We start from the raw sequence: 24,636 nt of genomic DNA, 5'->3' as shown, positions 1-24,636 counted from the left end.
AAAATCTTCATAGACCAAAGCTTTTAAAATATGGTGGAATTTTTGTGTAATTCCAATTCTGTAACAAGATATAGGTTTCTAAATATCTAAAAAAAATTATATTTTCCATAATATAAACACATGTACACCAGAAACAAAAATTATTATGCACAAAAATACAACTGATTTGGAAAGTCCTATGTCTCCTGAACGTGCCAATACCAAATATATATAGTTTTATGGAGATTTCTCACTTGTATAGGTCAAAAACTCCCAGCAGTACACTACCAAATTTCCAAAGCACTGCTCCAGAAATCTGCATACTTTAGATTTCAAGGTCACAAATTCCACTAACATAAGGTTTATCCCAGAAAATTATACATTTTTAGAAAAAACAGATTCTGTGGAATCCAGAATAGATAGAACTGCCTGTCTACTTCAAACTACCAAGTTGCAATGCTTTTCTAAACTTATTGATTTTTATCAAAATTTGTGAAATTTCTTAAAAATCGCTTCAAAGCTTCCGGTCTATAGTATCTCCTATAGGTCATAAAGTAACCCAATAAAACACCCTAAATATGAACGCCAGGGGTCCACTGAACAGTTTGATGCCCAATATGTATAGGTTTACCTAAGTATGTGGCATGTAGGAGCCCCAATGTGAACATACCCCCATATGATCTATCATTTATGTCATTCCAGCTTCTGCAAAATCTACTCATTTACATCATTTTATGTGGGATAACGCTACAAAAAAGTACGCTCACCCCAGAAAGCCATATATTTTTGGAAAGTACACATTCTCCCGAATCTAAAATGGGTACCCATGTCTTTCTACTCCAAAGTACCAAAGCTTTCCTAAAGTTGGCAATTTTGATAATATTTCCAAAAATCCTCTTAAAGCTTTCAGTTTACAGCATCTTATCTCCCATGTATCATTAGGTACCAAGATAAAAACACCCTGAATTTGAAGCCAGGGGTCCACTGAACAATATGATGCCCAATATGTATAGGTTTACCCAAGTATGTGGCATGTAGGGCCCCAATGTGAACATACTCCATATGATCTGTCATTTCTGTCATTCCAGCTTCTGCAAAATCAACACATTTACATCATTTTATGTAGGATAAAGTTAGTAAAAAGTACACTCACCCCAGAAAGATTTTTGGAAAGTACACATTCCCCGAAATCTAAAATGGGTACCCATGTCTTTCTATTTCAAAGTACCAAGCCACAAAGGTTTCCTAAGTTTGCCGATTTTATTACATTTCCAAAAATCACCTCAAAACTTCCAATATGCAGCATCTTATTTTCTATAGGTCATTAGGAACCAAGATAAAACACCCTAAATATGAACCCCAGAGGTCTACTGAACAGTTTGATGCCCACTGTACATAGGTTTATAAAAGCACATGGCACTTAGAAACCCCAAAATATACCTTGTGCACACTAAATTTCATGGCTTACCTTTACCTAATTCATAAACACATGGCAGTTTTATGTGGGATAGAAACTGCAGAAATATAGGGTTACCCCTGAAAACCATATATTTTTGGAAAGTACACGTTCAGACAAATCCAACATGGGTAAAGAGTCCTTTCTACACCAAAGTACCAATCTGCAAAGCTTTCCTAAAGCTAGTGGTTTCGATGACATTTCAGAATGTTGCAATTTGCCGCATTTATCTCACACAATTTCTTGCATACAAAGGAAAATCACCCCAAATAGGAACACCAGAGGTCTACTGAACAGTTTGATGCCCTATATGCATAGATTTACCAAACTATGTGGGGTACAGAGGAAGCCAAATTGAAATACAGCAGACAAAATGTCCATGTGCAAGACAAGTAACAAAGAACAATATGAAATGCAATAAAAATCGCTAAAATCACAAAAGAAAACCCTAAAATCAATCAATAGTGCAAAAACTCAAAAAATTCAAAAAACTCAAAAAATCAAAAAGTGCAGTCAGAATCACAGTTTGTCTGTAAAACTAATTTGCCCAAGCCAAAATACTCAGAGTCACGCGAACAACAACTATGCATAACTGAAAATGCAATAAAATGGCTAAAAATGCAATAAAATGACTAAAAATGCACCAGAAATAACAGAAAATGTAATAAAAACACCAAAATAATACACAAAAGGTATTACGCAGTGCGGTTAGCAAATACACTATCCGCAATGGCAATAAAACAATTTCTTCAGGCAAGAATAAAAACGATGCGATAAAAAAAAAAAAAAAGACAAAATTACATAAGTGTGTAAGTGAGTGTGTACACTAGGCAAAATGTGTTTTGAGTGCATGTGTGTGCAAGTAAGTGTGAGTGCTGTGAATGTGTGAAACCCCCAACCCCCCCAAAATGTATGTGTGTGTGTGTAAGTGTGAGTATAAGTATGCATTAGTGTAATATGTGTGTTTGTGTGTGTATGTAGCACTTACCTGGGGTCCAAGGAGCGGAAGATCGCAGGAGAGAGACAGGAGATGCAGCACAGCAGCTTCAGTGGTGAGTAGCCGGCACAGGAAGCGGGGGGGGGGGGGTGGAGGGGGGAGCGCAGGAAGTGAGGGAGAGAGCAGAAAAAGTCGGGCATGTAGAATCTACATGCCCGACTCTTTCATTGGGCCCCTGGGCGATCGTGCCCCAGGGGCCACTGGGTACCCCCCTCCGTTCGTTCCCTAGGGGGTTCTTTACTTTGCGCTCGTGCTCTGCACTCGGATTAAGCAGCGAACGCAGAGAACAAGAGCAAAGTAAAGAAAACGTAGCGCCTACGTGCTCGGCGTTCAACATCTTTTTATGCCAGCACATAGGAGCTACGTGATTGGCAGGGAAAGGGTTAAAGGCTTGCAAGATACAGTAGGTAAATTCCTGGCTTAACATCAGGCCCTCTGCAGGATTCTACCACAAAAGTAGATTAACTCACCATGGAATCAATTTGTTCAAGGATTTTCATAAACTGTTCCATAGTTGTCTTTATTCTTTTGTCAAGCTTGATAAGAGTTTCTGCTTGGAGACTTTTATTAAGAAAACCCTGCAAGGGGAGAAAAATTGTCTGTATTAGTGTTGAGTCAACCCAGAAAGAAAAAAAAAAGGATCTGAAAGCTTTTAGTGAGCTAATCAGATTTTATGCAGTGTCTGGACATCTAAAAGGAAACAAAATGACTACAGAACTGTGCAATTCATTTAGCAAATATTCTCAGACTCCAGCCACATTTTTCAAAATACACTCTACAGCTAGTGCTACACCAGCCTGTGAACTGTTGCATATTTTAAATTTTTACCAACATCCACTGCACCTGGGAAGAGAAAATGCTTCTGGGTACAGGCATTGTAGGAGGCTGGTTCCAGCAGACAGGTTTATTCTTGGCCTGCGTTTTTCCACATACAGAGAATCAGCCCCGTGTGTTTCTTGCCTACTAGATTTTCATCTATAATAGTTTTTATCTATAACAATGATTACTCAACTACGCCCCCCCCTCACAAAAATTTTTTATTTTGCCAAAATGTGATTTGTAAAAGACTTGCCACCCTTTCTAAATTAGCACTTTTTACAGCACTTTCTCATATTACAGTTGCTAAAACTAGAACCGGTAACATCAGAGAAATTCTCATGAGATTCATGTCATGCCCACTGACCATGACTCTTTCTAGACATGCACAGGCTTTTGACTTTTATTCAGTGCATGCCCAAAGTCCGACAACCTACTCAACGAAACAAGTTGGAGAAAAAGGTACGGCTTCCTTTATTGTTTATTGCCTCATTTGCATTTTGCACATTGAATGGTGATGTATACAGATGCCAGAGAATTTACCAAGCACAGCAGAAAAATAGAACACAAGCCCCGTTTTTAAAGAGGAAGTCCATTAAATTATTGAAAAAAATGTTGTTTTAAGCAACCACAGCTTGCCAGACTACAAGCAATGCATCAGAAATTAGCTGTCCAACCATAATTTCCATTTGTTAATCACCTCAAATGGATACACTTTTATGTTATTGGTTCTTCAATAACAAGTCTGTTAATAATATAGCAATGTATTTCTACATGAAACAAAAACAATTAAAAAGAAAACAAAACACATTTAGGGAAGGGCAGTAAAAAGCTGTTCAATGAGATAATATATCCAATAATCTTAAGAAGTCATAGTTACCTACAGCTAATAATGCTTTCCAGAAATAATGTGACTGACCAAAAAAATAGTTGTAATTATCTTGGACTTATACCTTCTGGATTCTTAAAAGTTCTTTGTTCACATCTTCCAGCTTGGTTGTCATTAGTTCTACTGATTTCTCAAGATCTTTCAGTTTTTTTAATTCAGACTCCTCTTCTGTAGAATTCTGTTGCAAACAAACATCAACATTTTTAATAATGAATGCAATGCCTTAACTGTTGTATTGAATATAAACCCATTCAATTAAAAGGCTTTTTCAATTTACACATGAAACTAAACTTCTTAGAAACAAATACCTGTTTTAAATGTATTTTAAAAAAGTCTAAGATGATTTGGTCTGGAAGTTTAGACTTTTGGTGCCAAAAAGCAAGAGGAAGAGGAACACAGTGCTATTCCTGCTTTTCACGTAAACCGTTATGTACTTGTAAATATAGGTATACACAGCTGCACAGTTAACTTAATTTAAAACTAGTATGTGCAATAACTTAGACCACAGCTGTTTTTTCCAAAAAGAGAAACAAGCATGCTGGTTCCTTCTGTCAGGGAAGTAACCATCAGCATTCTTGATAACAGGTCCTCAACCAAAGCATTTGATACAGTACTACAGAGAAAGTTACTGATTAAATTAAGTAATATTGACCTGGAAATTAATATTTGTAAGTACAGTTTGCTGATGATACTAAAAGAAAACTGGCAAATGATATTCAATGCTAATGCATGCAAATTATGCACTTGGTTAAAAACTGCATAGATGCTAGGGTAATTGAGTATGCAGAACCTTAAAGTATGCTGTTTTGGGTGCAGTTCCTTAATTTTAGAAGCTGAAGAGGGTGCAGAGACATGCAACTAAACTGTTAAAAGGAATGGAAAATGTAAACTATGAGGAAAGACTGTAATGAGGGGATTTTTCATATAGAAAAAACAAGATGCCACCCTTTAAGACACAAGGAATTGAAGTTTCCCTTGGAGTAGTTGAAATGATTCTTCAGTGAGGGGCAGTCATGTAGAATAACCTGCAGGCTGATGTTCTGACGTCCTCTGATGAAGTGACAAGAAACACGTTAGGAGCTCAGGGACCATGGGGCACTGAGGTCTGTATTTTTGGTATGGTTGATTTTTTTAAAATTTTGTATACATTTATGTTTATTTTTTGAGCACCGAATAAACATTTTATGTGTGACAATGCCTACAACTTGGATTACTTATGTTGTGATGGCAGATTCAATAAATCCCTTTAAAAGTGGTTTGGATGACTTCTTGAACAAGCACTGTATGCAAAGCTATAGTGATCTTAAGATCTACTGTCTAGTATAGGGATGGGTATATATGTTATATATTTATTGCACTGCAGTGGATCTATCTAAGTTTATAACCTAAAATCGATTTCCTTGGGGAAGATCCATTTTTAGGATTAGCCCTGTGAAAAATGTGTCCCCACGCCATGAAGAATTTTGTAATACTTTTAGAAACTGCAAAAATATTGTGATATATTAAACTTTTTTACCCACCAATACAATACAATTTTATTGCTACTTTTGGTGGAAATGAAATTCTAAATTACATTCCTTGTATAGTCATTAATATAAATTAAATAATTCTGTTATGTTATAGCAAATAGTAGTACAGTGTTATAAAGGCAGATTTATTCAAATTCGAACTGGGAATCCTAATGGATTCCTAATAGTTTTAACTTTCACATATATAAACATTTTCCATACAAGATGGCGTCTTAATGAACATACACATTTATAAAAGCATATTTCTGCATATATTGATAAAATATGCCAACTTATCAGAATTTCATACTTTAAAGAGGCATTATATACCCTTGCACAAAGGAATAGGGTTCGAGGAATAGGGTTTGTGCTGAACATACTTTTTGCCTATTGCTTTAAATCACAAAGGAAGGCTTTATACTCACCATAAATCCCTTTTCCCAAAAGCAGCACTAAGGAATGAGATTGGATCCTGGTTGCTGGTAGTAACATAGCCCATAGAAACATCCCTCTTCCCATATATGGCTCCTCCTTCTCACTACCCAGTGTTATACTCCAAGCCATAAAGAAAAAAAACACATCATACTAACACATTTACATTTATTGGGAGTAACTGTTGTGGTGAGTATAAAATTAATTAAATTAAAGAACTAGAAAGGGAAGTTTAAGAATAAACTTCATGTTGGTTTGAAAAACATTTGAAGTCACTGAATGAAATCTGATTGGCTGTTGGTGGGTCTGCCCACTTTTACTAACCTTGAACTGCAGTCCACCAGTAACAAAATCTGCAAAGTGTAGGGACCCTGCCATTAATGCTGTGAGAAAGACAGCAGTTTAAATATAAACCAATAAAATTTAATTGTTGAAATCTGAATGGCTGTTGTTGGCTCCGCCTACTTTTTCTAACTTTTAACCTTAGTCCCCTAGTGACCAACTATGAAAAGTTTGGGGCCACTGGCGTTAAATATGTACGAACTGCAGCAGTTTAAAGGAGACATTTTATATAAAGTTTATATTCAGTTATAATATTTATCCTCCCTCAAAATGTGAAATGATGCAGAAAAAAAGACGTTTGAAACATTTTACCTCCTAAAACGGTCATTATATGGTCAGACGCCAGAATGAAATGAAAGGTGGAAGTGTCTCTTCAGTCTCCCACAGGAAGTGGTCACAGCACTGATTGACAGGCTTAACTCAACAGTGGAAGGAAAACCCATCCCAGTTTACTTCCTCTGTGTCTCTCTGCTCCCTGGCTGCATAATTTTGCTTGTACTGCTGCCAGATCAATAAGCTTAGTTGTAAAATGTACAAAATTATGTTTATAGTACAATGATATGTTTCAAAGCAAATGTGCATGATTCACAAATTAAGGTACCCAAGTGAACATAATCTATAGTTCATAAAACAACGTTACACACTATGCAACTCCCTGCATCAATGAAATTATAAAAGATGGAGGGAGAGAGAGAGAGAGAGAGAGAGAGAGAGAGAGAGAGAGAGAGGGGGGGAGAGGGAGAGGGAGAGGGAGAGGGAGAGGGGGAGAGGGAGAGGGAGAGGGGGAGAGGGAGAGGGAGAGGGAGAGGGAGAGGGAGAGGGAGAGGGACTAACTATCAAGGGGGGGGGGGTGTGGGACTATCTGAGCACAGAGAGGGAGACAGAGGGAACTGATCAGGGGAGGGGGGGGGTGTGAACCAGCAGAGCACAGAGAGAGGGAGGGGAAAGATCAAAGGGGGAATTATGAGATTGTGGTAGGAACAATCACAGCCCAGAGAAAGAGGAATGATCATAGCAGGGAGGGGATGAGAAAAGCAGGCTGATACAGTCTGTGGGAGGAATGCAAGGTGGGACAGAACACTTTGCAGGAACAGACTGCTTGTGACATCACAAGCAGCACCGCCCACCCCATGCATATTCACTCCTCTCTAAGTGGATGCAGCTCTGTTACTGAACCAGATCAGGCCTGCGCTCCCTAGCCACATACTGAAAAGTCCTAAACCAGGGTGGGAAGAGCACAGTTTTCAAGCTGTTATGGACACATTTAAACCCAAAAGGTATTAAAATAAAAGCACTTCCTTCTATTTTACATTGTTTTGTGTATTCTATAAATCTAATTGGCTGTTGGTGGCTCCATCCACTTTTTTCAAACCTTGAATTATTGTCAGTGACTAACTCTGCAAAGTTTGGGGCCCTGGCATAAATAGTATGAGAATTTTAAATTTAAACCAAACAAATTCAATAGGTGACATTTGACAGGCTGTTAGTGGCTCCGCCAACTTTTTTAAACCAAAAACTGAAGTTCACAAGTGACCAACTGTGAAGAGTCTGGAGACCCTGGCAGTAGGTTCAATTTCCCTAATAAAATCAATAGGTATAATCCGATTGGCTGTTAGCTCCGCCCACTTTTTCTAACCTAAAACTGCAGTCCCCTAGTGACCAATTGTGAAGAGTTCAGGGACCCTGGCATTAACATTGAGAATGGCAGCAGGTTGCATTTATAAAATTCAAAAGGAAGTCAATAGGTAAAATATGATGAGCTGTTCGTAGTTCACTTTTAAAGGAGAATGCAAGTCAAAATTTAAAAAGCATACGGCCCAATAGTCCTCCTATTGTTTAGGAAAAACACCACACTTTTGGCTCACCTAATCAAATATTTACTCAGTCACACTTACTTCACATTTTCTAGAACAGGCAGCCATCTCTAAAAAAAAAGGTATTCTCCCTTCCTTTCCCTCCTTTGCTTCATACTGCACATGTGTTTCATTCCCTCCCCCCCCCCTCTGCCAGATCCGCTTCCGATTGGCTGGTGGGCGTGTGTAGCTCAGAACAGGAGACAGGATCAAGGATCTATATGACACATGCTACAGGAAGGACAGAGAAATTTCAGTGATGTCACTGTAGTCTTCACACTGCTGTAGGCTGCCAGAACCATATGTCAGAGAAGCAAGCAGGGATCTGGGAATTTAGATATGCAGTAAGTACTTAAAAAGAATGCCTTTAGACTTACTTTTAATTTATTTTAACCTTTCATTGTCCTTTAAGCATCCAACAAATATCATCTATTCATTCAAGTTGACCCCGTGACTGTGTGATTCATGTTTGATGAGTGTAGCCTCAAAGCTGTAAAGAGTGGCAGCAAATCAAATTTACCCACTGAAAGTGAAATTGGATAGTCCAACAAATTTCACCATTTCATTTGGAGTGACCCCATGATTAGGTTATTCAGGTTTGGGGAGCATAGCTTCAAAAATTTAAGAGCAGCAGCAGTTTGAAAATCTTTCCGGTCAAAGTCAATGAAAAAATTGGGCTGTCCGGAGCAGCGCCACAAAAAGACGGCAGGCGGGCTCATTTGGAAAAGCACAAGCAACCTGTTTCGCTATAGGACAAAGAAGTGTGAAGAGTTTGGGTGCTGTACGCCTAAAACTGTAGGAGGAGAAGCATTTAGAAAATGGGGGGGCGCTAAGAAAAAGAAGAAGCGGAAGAATAAGCTGAAGTCGAAGAACAATACGTTGGTTTTTACAAATCAACGGAATGAGAGAATACCAAAGCAGTAAAGGGAGGGACATACACAGATTTAAGAACTGAATTAGCAAAGACAGTCTCTCTTCTAGGTACAGTCAGATCTGACTGATAATGTTTTACAAAATGTGGATAAATTTTACCACAAAGTCACGTGGCAAATTTTGTCTACCGTTGCCCCTGCATGTTCTTGATAAGAAGCTGCCATGGCTCTAGTGGAATGTGCTTTAAGCTCATTTGGTACTGGAATGCTCGCTCTGTTATATGCCATCACAATACCTGCTTAATCCAACAAAATAGTGTCAATTTTGATGCAGCATTTACATAGTTGCTGTCACAATGTGAAACAAAAAGTGTATCTGAAATACGGAAGTGTTTGACCCTCTTTAAATAAATCAAAAGACATCTTTTAACATCCAATAAATTTAGCACTTTTTCCGTAGAGATGGCAAATAAATTTTCAATGTTTATATGAAAATCAGTTTTGAATTTCAGAAAACAAAAAAAAATAGATTTAGTCTCAAAACTATTTCATTTATCAGAATCACTGTAGTTCACCAATGCATAAGGCTAAGGCTATAGCTGTCAAAAAGGCTTTAATTGACAAGTGGGGCATAAAGGCAATATATTTAACGGCTTAAAAGGAGTTGGGCTTTAAGAACCAGAGACAAATCGCATTTGGGAACACGTACATGAAGCCTTGGGCTAAAATTAGAGACTGCCTTGAAAAACCTCTGTATAAAGTAATTGTCTGCAAATGCCTCACATCAAAAGGCCCCCCAGTGTCTAAATTTGGACCTTAAGAAATAAAATAGAGAATTACAGGAATTGGTGTAGAGTGAGAAACACAATTCTATTTTTCACATCGAAACCATATGTTTTGGTAAATGTGTCTAGTAATTAGTTTTCTGCTGTGTACAGTCACAATAACCTATTTTAAAATACCTTGTGCTTTCATCACATCTTCCTCAGTTTCCAGGCATGTAACCTTTAGGGAACTGGGATCTGGATATATAGCTGGACCCTTCTAAAGAATATCCCAGCCTTGTAGGGCCATGTTGGAGCAATAAAGACAGTTTTACATTTGTGTAGTTGGAGTTTCCTTATTACTTCCTAATGTTGGGAAGCCACAGGCCAGACTGAAGTGCTACAGTTGAGCAAGTGCATCTACTGACAAATCTCCTTGCACTGGTGTCAGAGATTTCTTACATTCTTATTTTCTTTTGAGCCATTCCCCAATAAGCACAAATGTGCCAAAAGACTTCTGTGTGAAGGATCCATTTGCTTGAGGCCTTCCAGATTATTTTTTTGCCCAATTTAAAATTGTTCACGCTCTTATTTTCAGATCTGGACTTTTTGTTCCGCCCTGACGATTGAATGTAATATGAAGATGTAATATGCTGAGAGGCTAGAACAGCCTAACAGCTTCTAAAGAGTTTGAAGATAAGTTTCTTTGGTTTGTATTCCCTAGACCTTGACTGAAGAGGGTTCCCAAGTGTGCTCCCCAACCTGTTCCACTTGCTTCTTTTGTCATTTAGGTGACCATAGTTAAGATTTTCATACTTGTGTTGCAAGCCTTGCTGTTTTGTTTAAAGAGCCTTTTTCATAATCCCAATATGAAATGAAAAAATGAAAAAAAAATTGTAAAGGTGTTATATAGGCCCTCGCCTAAAATTTGCCAGAAGGACAACTTTTCTCCTTGACATTTTTCATTGTCGAAAATGAATCCCAAAAACTTTCTTTTTTGAGCCGGCACTAGAGATATTAATCAAATAAGAGATCTTCTATTGTGGCAGCTTTTATAACGCAATCATCTAAATATGTTATTATTGGGATACCTCGGGTTCTCAAATGGCCTGCCAAAGGGGAGAGCTGCAAACTCTAAAGGGCACATTTATCAAAGTCCGAATTTCGGGCATTTAAAAGTATGATTGAAAAAATTCAGATTAAATCCTATAATTTCTGATGTACGTTAAAAAGTGTGAAAATTTTGTATCATGGTCACACGAAAATATCGTGGTACGATCTGAAAGTTACGAAATTTCCAGATCCGAACGATCAAAAAAAGCACAAAAAACTTTGACTTTGAACCTTCAGTGCATGTTTTTGGAAGCCTTCTATAGAAGCTCTGCAGCTCCAACCTGTCCAAAGCAAAATTACGATACCGAAGCTTAAATGAATAACGAAACTTTCGTACCTGTTGCAACAAATACGATTTTGTCACACAAATTGTCGCAAAGTACGAAAACGTTGCGGAAATTAACTAAAAAATAGAAAATTCTAAAATACGATTTTTTAGCATTCAGACTCAATCGTAACATTAATGAATCTGGCCCTAAATGTTTTCTGTAAATTTCTCATTGTATAGAACTTCTTAAGTGTTTGCATTGATCTGGTCTTATAGGGATAAGTAAATATTTATCCTTTATATCTAAGGATACCATGTAGTCTCCTACTTACTGTCTCTATTTGTAAGTTTTTCTTCAGAATGCATTTGTTAAGCCTCCATAGATGTATTGTAGTCCTGAATTTCCCACCAGGTTTTGGAACAAGGAAGACAAGTGAGTAGCACCTATGTGCTGTTGTTCTATAGCAACCAAAAGAAGAACTCCTTGCTCTTTGAACTCTTCTATTGCAAATTGTAGTACCAACCTTTGATCTTCGTTCTTCTTTTGGTGCCTTTGTCACAGAAAAAAAAAAAAAAAAAGGAGGGTGGAGACAAATTCTATGGCATATCCTAGATTTATGGTTTATATCACCCATCGGTCTGTTGTTATTGACCCAAAAGTGGATCAAGCGGAAGAAAATCTTTATTAATCTTCTGGAATCATAAGAGAAAGGATGAGCTCTACCTCTGGCCTGTTTAGCTCTATAAGAGGATTTCTCTTGTGCTCTTATTGTTTCTCCAATTCTGCTGATTTCTGTTAAAAGATCTGTAAAAGCCGAAAAAAGGTTTTTTTTAATACTCCTATTAAAAAGCAGAGAGATTTTATTTTTTTGGATCTCTTTCCCACCAGTGTGTCAAGCTCTGACCCAAACAATTTTTCACCTTCAAAGGGTAGATTGAGGAATGCCACATTTGCCGCCCAGGGTAAAAGGGTAGAGTGCTTACAAATTTCTACAGACTGAGTTTAAAGCATAGCACTTTTCATCCACGGCAGCATTTCAGTCATAGCATTTGGAACTTAAAATTTTCTCTTTACAATGTACACACAGTTTATTATTGTGATCTGATGGTAAATTAGCATCACAAGCTGCACAACTATTCAAAAGCTTTTTGAATAGTTTGAATCCTTCTTTGGCTCTCTAGAATAATTTCTCCTTTGCCTTAGCAGGGGGAGCAGAGTCAGACAGGCTAAAATAAAAAAAATAGAGAGAAACCTTATTAGATATCTAATAAGCAACACTGCTTATCAGGATAGTTCTAAACACCATAACAGGCATTAGCAGCAGAACAGAGCAGGGGCATAAAGATAGACCATTACTGCCAAGTCAGCAAGGGCACCAAAGAACAGTGTAGATGCCAAATCCTTTTTATGTGCCTCATGACCCGGAAGCACCTCCCAGAAGGTCACACTGGGTCTATGTATTCCCATCTAAGAGAGGGGAAGGATGGATAGTTTGGCAGGAAGGAAGGAAGCATCCATTTGGCTGGAAACCACCAAGCTTGCTCCATGAAGGGGACAACAGTCCAAACCCCTACCAGTCCCTGCAGGTGGCACAAGAGGATACCCTTCTTACCAGGGAGCAAAATCATCATTTTACGCCAACCTAGTGGTAGTAAAAATAACAAATGCCACAATGCATCCCATACCAACGGTAGGAAAATAACACTGAGTAGCAAGGGGAAGGAGGAGCCTTATATGGGGAGAGGGATGTTTCTATTGGCTATGTATTTTCCCACCAGCAACCAGGATCAGTCTTATTTGTTGCCTGTAGGGATGTAAGGGAAAAATATCTATTGCTTTTATATTACTTCTTGAGCTTAAGAGAGCGCATTCTTGCGCCCCTTACCTCCTAACTTGTGCTAATCAAACATCAGATCATCATCTGATCTCTCTCCCCTGACATGCCAAAGTAAGAAGGTATATGTGCTTGGGGGAGGGGATTGAGCAGGTGAGGGTCCCTAGGGGGGTGTGGCGGCCCCTGCAGAGGCTAGGCCAACCCTGCAGATTAAAATAGGCACAATATTCAGCACAAGCCGTATTCACTGTACTCATGTTAAACAAGGGTGTATACTGCCCCTTAAGCAACTGAAATTCAATTAATTCATATTGGTTATTATAGTTCAGTGCCAATATATCATGCTCTAATGAACTGAAAGCTCCACAGGAAAAGAGAAACACATTATTCATTTTAACACTTAAGTCTGTACGTGATACTGTATTTGGCTTTTTGGTTTAGGTAAGTTTTTTCCGCATTATTTTTTTTATTATTATGGTGGATAAGGAATATATAAAATTCAACCTATTTGTATTTTTTTTAACCATGCAGTAACAATCCTTTCCTCTTAGTAAAAAAAAAAAAAAAAAACATCTCAATCCAATCACTACATAGAATGACATTTATATAAATGTGCTAATTTTAAAGTTCGTATACATATCAGCATTTTGTGTACCTACAGGATATAACACATTATTCCAGTCACAAAAACATGCATTTTTGTTGTTAAAGTGTGGAGGCCCAATTTTTTACATTAAGCGCTTCCACGTTTCACAGAAAAATAAATTCAACCAGTACGGAGAGCTCATTGCTTCCAAACATGGTTAAAATGGATGTTGGTACCAGACTGATACAGTGGCACTCACAAATACTGATGCCTCAGTGTAAGCTGTGATAATATTATTCTAATTAATACTGACATAGAATATGGGGGTCAACAAAATATCAGCTGGTAAAAAAAACTATCTAGCAATAGTAAGCCCTCAATGTTATGCATATTATATTGTGATTATAGATATTTCCAGATAAATTAACAAAGGTATGCTGTTTAAAGGGGAGGTGCTAAAGGGGTGTCCAGCTTTTATTGAAAGAGCTGTGTTTTGGGTTTTTTTTCCCATTCCAGATCGACAAAATGCAGTGCACAAATATGCAGTGAAAGCAACTTACACTTTGTTGTACTGTAGAACAAACAACAGAAAATTACCCTTTTTCCAATTAACATGACTCTGCAGCCATTTTTTACACCAAGTACTGAGAGGGTCTGTTCCATTTCCTTTAAAGACTTCCCTGTGAGATAAACAGAACAATGTTTTAAACATCTGTTATCCAAAAACCCATTCTCAAGAAAGCCCTGACTTAAGGAAAGGCTATCTTCCTTAAGATTCAAGTTTAAAGGGGAACTCCACCCAAACACAACTTTTTAAAAAATAAACATAATTTCAAACTTATAATATACATCAATTAAAAAATATGCAGCCTTTTTAGGATTTTCTTAATGCAATAATATAGTTTGGAAAAGTTACCTAAGCCTAACCTCCTGTTATCCTGCTGATGTAGCTGACTACTTTAAGACTCCAAAAAAAAAAAAAAAAATAAAAATGTAACAGTAGTCATCTGTACTCCATCCTCCAAATCCCACAATTCTGTGCACAGATAATTTTACTAAGTAACATCACAGTGCAATGTATTTTGGGTTATGAAGTTCCTGCATTCTGTCTGTAAGCTGTGGAGAAGTTGTTACAATTGGTGTTACTTAAATGTTTTAGTCCCTCCTCTCCTGCCAAGGTTTCAAATGATGCAGAAAGAAGAACTGTTTTGCAGCTGGATTCAGCATATAAAAATTGTATTTATTCATACTTTTTGAAGGAACAGATTACAGTGATAGATATATGAGGGGTTTCTGTGTTTGTGTGGAGCACTTTAACAAATATTGGTTTGGAAGATGGAGTTCCCCTTTAAGGAAATAATTCCTATTTGTTTAATGAATTTCTTTTACTTATATTGTAATAAAATATTACTTGATGCAAATATTACTTGATACCTAAGCTGCATCAATACATATAAATAGTTAAAGGACATGTAAAGCCTACATTTGCCTACAATGTATATCAGTTGGCCACGTCTCCCTAACCCAAATGGCACCATATGTACTGCATATATCCCCTCCGCTTGCCAGCACCATCACATTTTCCTAAAGCAAATAGCAGCTTTCACCATTTTTCCTCTGATACATAATCAGTTACATTTAAAGGAACAGTAACACCAAAAAATTAAACAGCTTTAAAGTAATAAAAATATAATGCACGGTTGCCCTGCACTGGTAAAACTGGTGTGTTTGCTACAGTAACACTACTATAATTTATTTAATAAGCTGCTGTGTAGTCACGGGGGGCAGCCATTCAAGCTGGGATAAAGGAGAAAAGGCACAGGTTACATAGCAGATAACAGATAAAACACTATTGTATTCTACAGAACTTATCTGTTATCTGCTATGTGCCTGTGCCTTTTCTCCTTTGAATGGCTGCCTCCATGGCTACATAGCAGCTTATTTATATAAATTATAGTAGACTTTCTGAAGTAAACACACAACTTTTACCAGTGCAGGGCAGCAGCACATTATATTTTAGTTACTTTTATACACTTTCATTTTTTAGTGTTACTGTTCCTTTAAGTCTGCAAACAGCATACACACACACACACACACACACACACAGACCCTTATTCAGCATACTGAATACATCAGAATACATAAAGAATACAGGGTCACACAGGCAGAACTGTCTTTGATAAAAGTTCTGATTTGTTTGAGCACTGTAATGGTAAAGCGGAGCTCAGGAGAAAAAAATTAAAGCAGACAGCTACAACCGAGTTTCTATGGGAACCAGCAATGCCATCTCTTCACTGCCTGCTAGACTGGAGGGCGTGTTTAGTAATCTGAGTTTAGAACAACTGAGCATGTCTGGCAAGCCAGTAATCAAACCAAATTCCCGTGGGTGGGGGGGGCGAGTGCATACCCCCCAACTGTCCCGCTTTAAGCGGGACAGTCCCGCTTTCTATAGCTCATCCCGCTGTGCCGGATAGTTCCCTGAATGTCCCGCATTTTCGTAATAGATTACGGAAATGCGGGACATTCATAGAAGGATCCGTGACAGCGGGATGAGCGCTCCGACTCCTTGCACTGCTTCTCTCATGTGGCTCCTTCTCCGGCGGTCCCTGGCCCTTTTATAAGGTTGCGCCCGTGCGTAATGACGTCACACGGGGCGCAACCTTATAAAAGGGCCAGGGACCGCCGGCGAAGGAGCCACAGGAGAGAAGCAGCGAAAGGAGTCGGAGCACGTATGGGGGCCTCTGTGTATGGGGGGGCCTCTGTGTATGGGGGGGCCTCTGTGTATGAAGGGCACTGTGTATGGGGGGGCTCTGTGGACTTCCTTAGGTAGTACAGTATGAGGGTATAGCACATTTGCATCTGATCCCACCATTTCAACTATATAAAAGGAGATTTTTAGAAAAAATTGGGGTGTGTTAATTGGGGCGTGGTCACAAAAGTGGGCGTGGCCAAAAAAATTTGCCGCACTGCACGCGCCAAATCTTTTTGTCCCTCTTTTTGTTTTTCAAATGTTGGGAGGTATGCGAGTGGGTTACAAGAGGAGAAGGAAATCTAAGGGGCTGATTTACTAATCCACAAATCTGAATGGGAAAAAAATCGGATTGGAAACTAGCATTTCGCGATTTTTTCGTCGCCGTCACAACTTTTTCGTACATTGTCACGACTTTTTCATAGCCATTAACGACTTGCTCGTAAATTGTCGCGACTTTTTCGTAGCCATTACGACTTGCTCGTATATTGTCTCGACTTTTTCGTATTGAGCGCTCGTAAACGGCGGGCAAACCTTTGCGACTTTGCATGATTTTGGAAGCCTCCCATAGGACTCAATGGCACTCTGCAGCTCCAACCTGGCCCAAGGAAAGTCACGATACTGAAGCTTGAATGAATCCGAAACTTTCGTACTCGGCGCGACGGCTACGAAAAAAACGCAAAATACCAATCATTACGAAAAAAACGCATTCGGGCGCTTTTCGGATGTTCGTGGATTATTAAATGTGCTCCTAAGTGATTGGCAGGGATGCTGCAGCCTTACTGTTAACCTTTGGACAACCAGTGTGGCAGGTATTAAAAGATTTCAAAGAGGCTGTTCACTGATTACATTTTTGTGTGGGGTTTACATGTTCTTTAAACAATCCTACACGATTTTTTTTTTTTTAAATAATTCTGATTTTTTTTAATTTAAGACTTAATAAGGGTCATTTACAACCAAAAGTGCAGTGGGTAAACTGCAAACCTGCAGAGTTTAGTATTAAAATTCCAGTGTTGTTGAACTTGCTAGGGGGAGTTGTCTGACACATCAAAATGAATGCAGTTGGGCTCTCGCATTTCCACATAATTAAATGCAATTTTGCCAAAAGTCTTTCAAATCCAGCTGGTTTCATTTCCAGTTTTCAGATTGAGTGTAGCATGTATGCCAGATTCTTTAGACACAGGGCACTGAGGGAACCCTGGAGCAACCACATGGTCCAGAGGTGGCAGTTGCATCAGGGTTCCTCCAAGTCAATAGCACAACAGAACAGAATGTGCTTTGACACAAGCACATTTAATGAATGGGGTTTTACACTCAACTGACTGCAGGGAAATTTGCACTAATGGAACTGCGCTTGTGGTTGTAAATAACCTATAAGGTGTGGTGATCCAAATTAATGAAACACCCATTTTTGGCGGGGGGGGGGGATTTAACAATCATGCCATTTTGAATATTCGTGATGATTTGTGAAGAATATATATTTATTGGTCTAACTGCCTTTGAGACATAGGGCATAACTGAAGAGTTGTCCACTGCTGGCAACCTTTGGAAAATGTACCGCTAATTCTTTTCAGGTGTCAAATGAATAGCTCTAGTGTGAATTTTCAGTGCACTTTCAGGAGATTCCTGTTCCTCACAATAAAAGGCAACAGAAAGTTTGATATCTTACAAAAAAAAAAAACAAAACAAAAAAAAAACTGAAGGTTATAATGCTATTTGAATACTAGAGGTCCTACAGTCCTTAGCCTGTTATAATAATCTTATCATAACTGTAAAAGAACATAACAGGACTGTATCACTCTAGCATGTTCTTGATGTTTCTTAAACGGAGAGCCCCCTCACACTTGCAGCGCTGGTGAAGTCCATATAGATTATTTAACCTATGTACAAGTGGGATATGTCCTGGATGGCAGTTATATATATCCCCATTTTTTATGGTTCTGAGCCCTTTAAGAGACCCAACACAGGGTTAACTTGCAGGAGGGTGTGGTCTGGACAGCCAAGGGAGTTAAAGAAGAAAAAGGCAGTTGGGAAAGGTGTGGAGTGTGGAGGTAGAGTTACATGTGAAATCTGTTTTGGAATGCACCTGACCTTCCTGGGACAAACCGCTGTTTGATCTGCTTTCTTAGTGTCAGCTAAAGACAGCCCAATTTATTGTTTTGGGGCATTTTTGTGTTAAACTGTACCAACTTTTGTTTGTGAACACAAGCTATTTTTTGTTGCCCATTTTGCTGCCTTTTTGTGTTAACAATAAACAGACTGTTTTCCGTAAGTTTGGAGTGGCCTGCATTTGTGCTGCAACCCAGCTGTGTTCCCCCAAAACATCACACCTTGTAAAATGCAAAATCTTATATAACACATTTGTGCACAACTGTAAACATAATTGTAATTTTAGCAGTTATATTCTAAATAGGCCATGTCTGAACAATGACTGTGGTAGGCATACAAGTCCTTGGTGGAAATGTCTGAGAACCCATGTTCTCTGTGATGTATTACCTTTACATATCAGTTTCTGTGAGTTGAGTGGAACCCCAGTGACTTGCTCCACTATCAAAGCCATGTCCTGTAAGATGGGTTCACCATTTTCTTCTGGACTTACCACCTGGAGAGTATGCTTCTCCGTGCCTCCAAAGACAAAAGTTAAATTAGAATTGTGTTCACCATAATATAAAAATGCTTAAAATAACTAGTTATTTTGAAACAGATAAAACTAATCATATTTTCTGAAAAAAAGGCAAAAAGGTGCTACTTTCAAAAGTTATTTGAAGAAACTAAACAGTATGGCAGCTCTCACTTAGTTTGGTTCCTGTTAAACTTTGTCTATGCTTGGAGTCATGAGATGTCTCAGGCAAAAAAATTTAGTTCTGCTTTAAAATTGCCCAGTACAGGGGAAGATTATTAAATATCAAACTGGGGAATCCTGAATGCCCTGAACTGCCCAGAAGTTCAATATTTTTCTCATTTAACAACACTTTTCGGATAGTCAGGAAGGGGTTTAAAAGTAGAAAAACATCCTTCTTAATATCTTGTTCCCTCCACACTCATTCCTCCCCTCAAACTGCTGGGGATCCCACAAATGTCCTCATTTTATGTACCTGGTTCTAAAAAAAAAAAAAAAAAAAAAAAAAAAAAAAAAAACACAGCGTCTTTGCTGGATGCCATTTTGTGCTGCTTTATGTCCCCTTCTCTGCAATCATTGTGGGGTGGGTCAGGCGTAGGTCTATAAATACAGGGCAGAAGCCAGGTCGGAGGCGAGTAGAGTTTTTTGCGACCTGCACATCACTATTTTATTGGTAGATCTCATTAGCAGTGCTAAACTCTAACACCCCTCTTTAAGGCCATTGCAAATAGGGATAAATTATTCTTATTTTTCCCTGCTGAATAAAACGTAACCTTCCACAAATAAAATGTATGAGGCCTGTGCCATAGGCAGATTATAATGAAGATATAGGGAAGGGTAATGCACCAGTAGTATTATAAAATTTTACATAATCCATAACCATCAAAAGGAAAACAAAAATTACTGTGGTACATCTAACATTACAAGGGAGTACTGTGCTAACTATCCCAATAAGTGTAGCTGTGTAATAATGGATCAATGGGGATTGGGAATTCCAGTTTGTTCTGTATTTGTTGCGTTAAGTTAACCCAAAAACTGTTGGACAAGGGGGCAGGTCTAGGTCATATGGAATTTTTTTTGCCGACTGGCACTCACCCCACCCATGACATTAAATAGATATTTTATTTATATTCGGAACAAAGGTGGGGATTTTGGGTTGCACCGGGATCTAAGTGGATCAGAAGGTTTGTGATCTCGGGAAAATGGGACATGGCTATTAGCCATGCATGTATTTTTGTCTTCATCGGGGGGTTTTTCTTTGTGTATTTAGTGCCCCTATATAGTACACTTTTAATTCACCGAAGGAGCCAATAGTTTGGGCCTAAAAGGAGTTTTTTTTATACCCTTACTAATTTGTTCAATGTTGAAAGGGAATGAGGCCATCCCAGGTAGGTTGTGGGATGCCCATTACTTAGACATTGCTAAAGAGGGGTGGAAACTGCACAGCCCAGAAAAGTACTCACACTGGAAACACAAACAGTAGAACAGATCACTACCTGTCTGCGCATTCTGTATTAATAGCATATCAAAATAAATTTTCAGGTTAAATAAAAAAATATTTATTAGGTGCTGATCTGTTCTACTGTTTCAGTGCGAGAGCTTTTTTGGGCTGTGCAGTTTTCAACCCTCTCTGCTTGCTATGCGTATGCAATGGCCATTCCACAACCTACACAGGATGGCCCCACATCCTTCTAACATGGAACAAAGTAGTAAGGGTAGAAAATACTTCTTTTAGGCCTCAACATTTATATATATTTATATATTTGGATGCCTGTCCCAACTGCTTCACACTTGGTCATTGCAGTGCAGACTGCAGCAGAGCCTGGAAGAATAGAGATTCTGCATTGGGTAAAATGAGGAAGCTTCTTTGTGCAGGACCCTTTTTTTTACATCCTGTATCAGTTATCTATGTAAATTTAACCCTTTAACTGCCAGCCGATTTGGTCAAAGTGGAACTTGTACTTCCAAACTGCTTTTGAACAATTTGTGCTCTTTCACTTTAGTTTATCTGGGAATATAATATATCGGGGGGGGGTTGGCACAAGCTAAGCTTTCAAAATATGCTAGAATTTGCATGTAATTCCACTTCTGTAACAAGATATAGGGGTATATTTATCATGCTGTGTAAAAAGTGGAGTAAAACATTACTGTTGAGGTTGCTCATACAGCCAATCAAATGCTTTGCTTTGTTTTCTAACCATTGAAATCTAATTGCTGATCATCGGTAATGCTTCACACCACTTTTTACACAGCATAATATACCCCTTAGACTTCTAAAAAAAAAAAAAAAATCATTTTCTAGAATATAAACACATTACATTATTTTATGCAAGAAAATTTGGAAAGTTCAATATCTCTTGAACGCGCCAATACCAAATATGTATAGTTTTATGGCGATTTCTCATAGAGTAAGTTTGAATCCAGAATAGGCACAACTGTCTTTCTACTTTCTCCTACCAAGTTGCAATGCTTTCCTAAATGTACCAGTTTTTATAAAAATTTGTTACATTTTTGAAAAATCATTTCAAACCCTCCAGTCTACAGCTTCTTATATCCCACATATCACTAGTTACCAAGATAAAATACCCTTAATATGAATTTCAGGGGTCCACTGAACAGTTTGATACCCGATGTGCATAGATTTACCTAAGTACAGTCATGGCCCAAATTGTTGGCACCCCAGAATTTTTTCCATAAAATCAAGTATTTCTCACAGAAAAGTATTGCAGTAACACATGTTTTGCTATACACATGTTTATTCCCTTTGTGTTTATGGGAACAGAACAAAAAGGGAGAAAAAAAAAGCAAATTGGACATAATGTCACACAAAACTCCAAAAATGGTCTGGACAAAAATATTGGCACCCTTTCAAAATTGTGGATAAATAAGATTGTTTCAAACACTTTGCAATGTGTGACTGTGTATGCCACACTAAGCATGGATAACAGAAAGAGGAGAAGAGAACTGTCTGAGGACTTGAGAACCAAAATTGTGGAAAAATATCAACAACCTCAAGGTTACAAGTCCATCTCCAGAGATCTAGATTTGCCTTTGTCCACAGTGCGCAACATTATCAAGAAGTTTGCAACCCATGGCACTGTAGCTAATCTTCCTCGGTGTGGACAGAAGAGAAAAATTGATGAAAGGTTGCAACACAAGATAGTCCGGATGGTGGATAAGCAGCCCCAAACAAGTTCCAAAGAAATTTAAGCTGTCCTGCAGGCTCAGGGAGCATCAGTGTCAGCGGGAACTATCCGTCGACATTTAAATGAAATGAAACTTTATGGCAGGAGACCCAGGAGGACTCCACTGCTGACACAGAGACATACAAAAGCAAGACTACAGTTTGCCAAAATGTACTTGAGTAAGCGTCTTATGGACAGATGAGACCAAGATAGAGCTTTTTGGTAAAACACATCATTCTACTGTTTACCGAAAACGGAATGAGGCCTACAAAGAAAAGAACACAGTACCTACTGTGAAATATGGTGGAGGTTCAATTATGTTTTGGGGTTGTTTTGCTGCCTCTGGCACTGGGTGCCTTCAGTGTGTGCAAAGGCATCAAGAAATCTGAGGATTACCAAAGGATTTTGGGTCGCACTGTTGAGCCCAGTGTCAGAAAGTTGGGTTTGCATCCGAGATCTTGGATCTTCCAGCAGGACAATGACCCCAAACATACACCAAAAAGCACCCAGAAATGGATGGCAACAAAGCGCTGGAGAGTTCTGAAGTGGCCAGCAATGAGTCCAGATTTAAATCCCATTGAACATCTGTGGAGAGATTTTAAAATTGCTGTTGGGAAATGCTGTTGGTGTAAGCAGCTTATTGATGGTTATAGGAAGCGACTGATTTCAGTTATTTTTTCCAATGGGTGTGCAACCAAATATTAAGTTAAGGGTGCCAATAATTTTGTCCAGCCCATTTTTGGAGTTTTGTGTGACATTATGTGCAATTTGCTTTTTTTCCTCCCTTTTTTGTTCTGTTTCAATACACACAAAGGGAATAAACATATGTATAGAAAAACATGTGTTACTGCAATACTTTTCTGTGAGAAATACTTGATTTTCTGGAAAAATTTCTGGGGTGCCAACAATTTTAGCCATTACTGTATGTGGCATGTAGAGGCCACAAAATGAAAATACCCCCATTATGCTGTATCATTTTTGTTGTTTTAGTTACTGCAAAATCAACACATTTTTATCTTGCATTTGTAAACAATAGGTGTTAGTAGATCGTATCTGGTTTAACATTTTTCATAAATTAAAACTAACTTTCAGCTCATACCTTGTTTTTCCCGGGCCTTGTGGGAGTAGGTTCTCACTGATGTGTTGCCAACATTCTATTTATTTGTTGACTCCTGGGGGATCCGTAGTTTTGTTGATCAGGTTCCTGATTTTGTATGCTTTGGAAATATTGGGATGCTTCGACTACAAGTGGGTGTTCTCTGAGTGTTTCCATATCATACCATGAGGTTTGTCTGAATGTGTTAACTATAAGGTGTCTGATTGTTTGGGGTAGGGAGGATATGTAAATAAGCCATGTGTTAAAGAATTTTGCGGCGTTTTGTTCTTTTCTGGTTGTTGCCTCCAACCAGTCCATATAAAAGATTTGGTGTAATTTTTGTTTTGCTAGTGTTATGGATGGGATGTCGGTTGTTAACCACTGATGTAGTATTGTCTTCCGGGCTGCTGCCAACAGTCTCCCCGCCAACTGTTTTTCTGATTTTGTTAGATTTGTATAGCCCTTAGTCGTGCTGAACAGTGCCCATTCTAGTTTTATTTGAAAGGATTTTCCGGTCATCTGTGTCCAATGTGAGGCTATGTCTTTCCAAAAAATTTGTGTTTTGGGACATGACCATATGTTATGTATTAAATTAGCTTTTGGAGAGCGGCATCTAAGGCATTTGTCTGAGGGTAGATTGCCTATTTTATGTCTTCTTTCTGGAGTGAGATAGGAGTTGTGGAGTATTTGTATTGACATGTCTTGGTATTTGCTGACAGGGATCAGCTTCATGGCCTCCACATGTAGTTTTAGAATGTCAGATGTATTCGTATTGGGGATGTCGTTTGTCCACTTAAAGGTATGTAGCTTTTCGTTGTCTGGATGCGAATGGGCTGTGAATGGGTACCTTTTAGTCATTTCGGTTTGAGATATGATTCTAAGATCTTTTCCCTGTAGGTCATGGATGTTGTGTAGTCCGTTTCTGCTCCATTGGAGTAGTGTGGTGTTATGGATACCTGTGGGAAAGTTTTTGTTTCCTATCCATGATAGGTATGGAGAGATGTTGGGTGACATGCCGTGTCTCCGTTTCACAGAATGCCATGCTTTGTGGGTATCTATGAATAGGGGGTTGTTTCGTGTGGTGTGTGGGAGTTGTATTAGGGGTGTATGTAGGAGGTAGTTTATGGAGTGGTCCCCGGTTAAGTGTTGATCTAGTGCTGTTGTTGTATAGAGGTCCCTATTTAATAGCCAGTCTCCTACATATCTGAGGAGTGTTGCTTCATTATATTCTTTGATGTTTGGGAGGTTGAGTCCTCCTAGGTGTTTGGGTTGTTCC

At 38.6% G+C, this 24,636-nt stretch overlaps 1 protein-coding gene across 1 annotated transcript in view; it reads right to left on the bottom strand.

Annotated features, from left to right (window-relative positions):
- bag1 (BAG cochaperone 1) overlaps positions 1–24,636 on the bottom strand; it is a 47,465-nt gene that overhangs the window by 6,231 nt on the left and 16,598 nt on the right. The window contains exons 2-5 of the mRNA XM_002939497.5: positions 18,956–19,084; positions 14,308–14,390; positions 4,202–4,315; positions 2,903–3,010 (exon numbers count right to left, since the gene is read on the bottom strand). Of these exons, the coding sequence (XP_002939543.2) occupies positions 2,903–3,010; positions 4,202–4,315; positions 14,308–14,390; positions 18,956–19,084 (434 nt within the window). The remainder of the gene's footprint in view (positions 1–2,902; positions 3,011–4,201; positions 4,316–14,307; positions 14,391–18,955; positions 19,085–24,636) is intronic.

The sequence above is a fragment of the Xenopus tropicalis genome, chromosome 6, assembly GCF_000004195.4.
Source record: "Xenopus tropicalis strain Nigerian chromosome 6, UCB_Xtro_10.0, whole genome shotgun sequence".
NCBI classification, from domain to species: domain Eukaryota; kingdom Metazoa; phylum Chordata; class Amphibia; order Anura; family Pipidae; genus Xenopus; species Xenopus tropicalis.
Note: the sequence above shows the minus strand (reverse complement) of the source record. Positions and strands in the feature narration are given on the sequence as shown.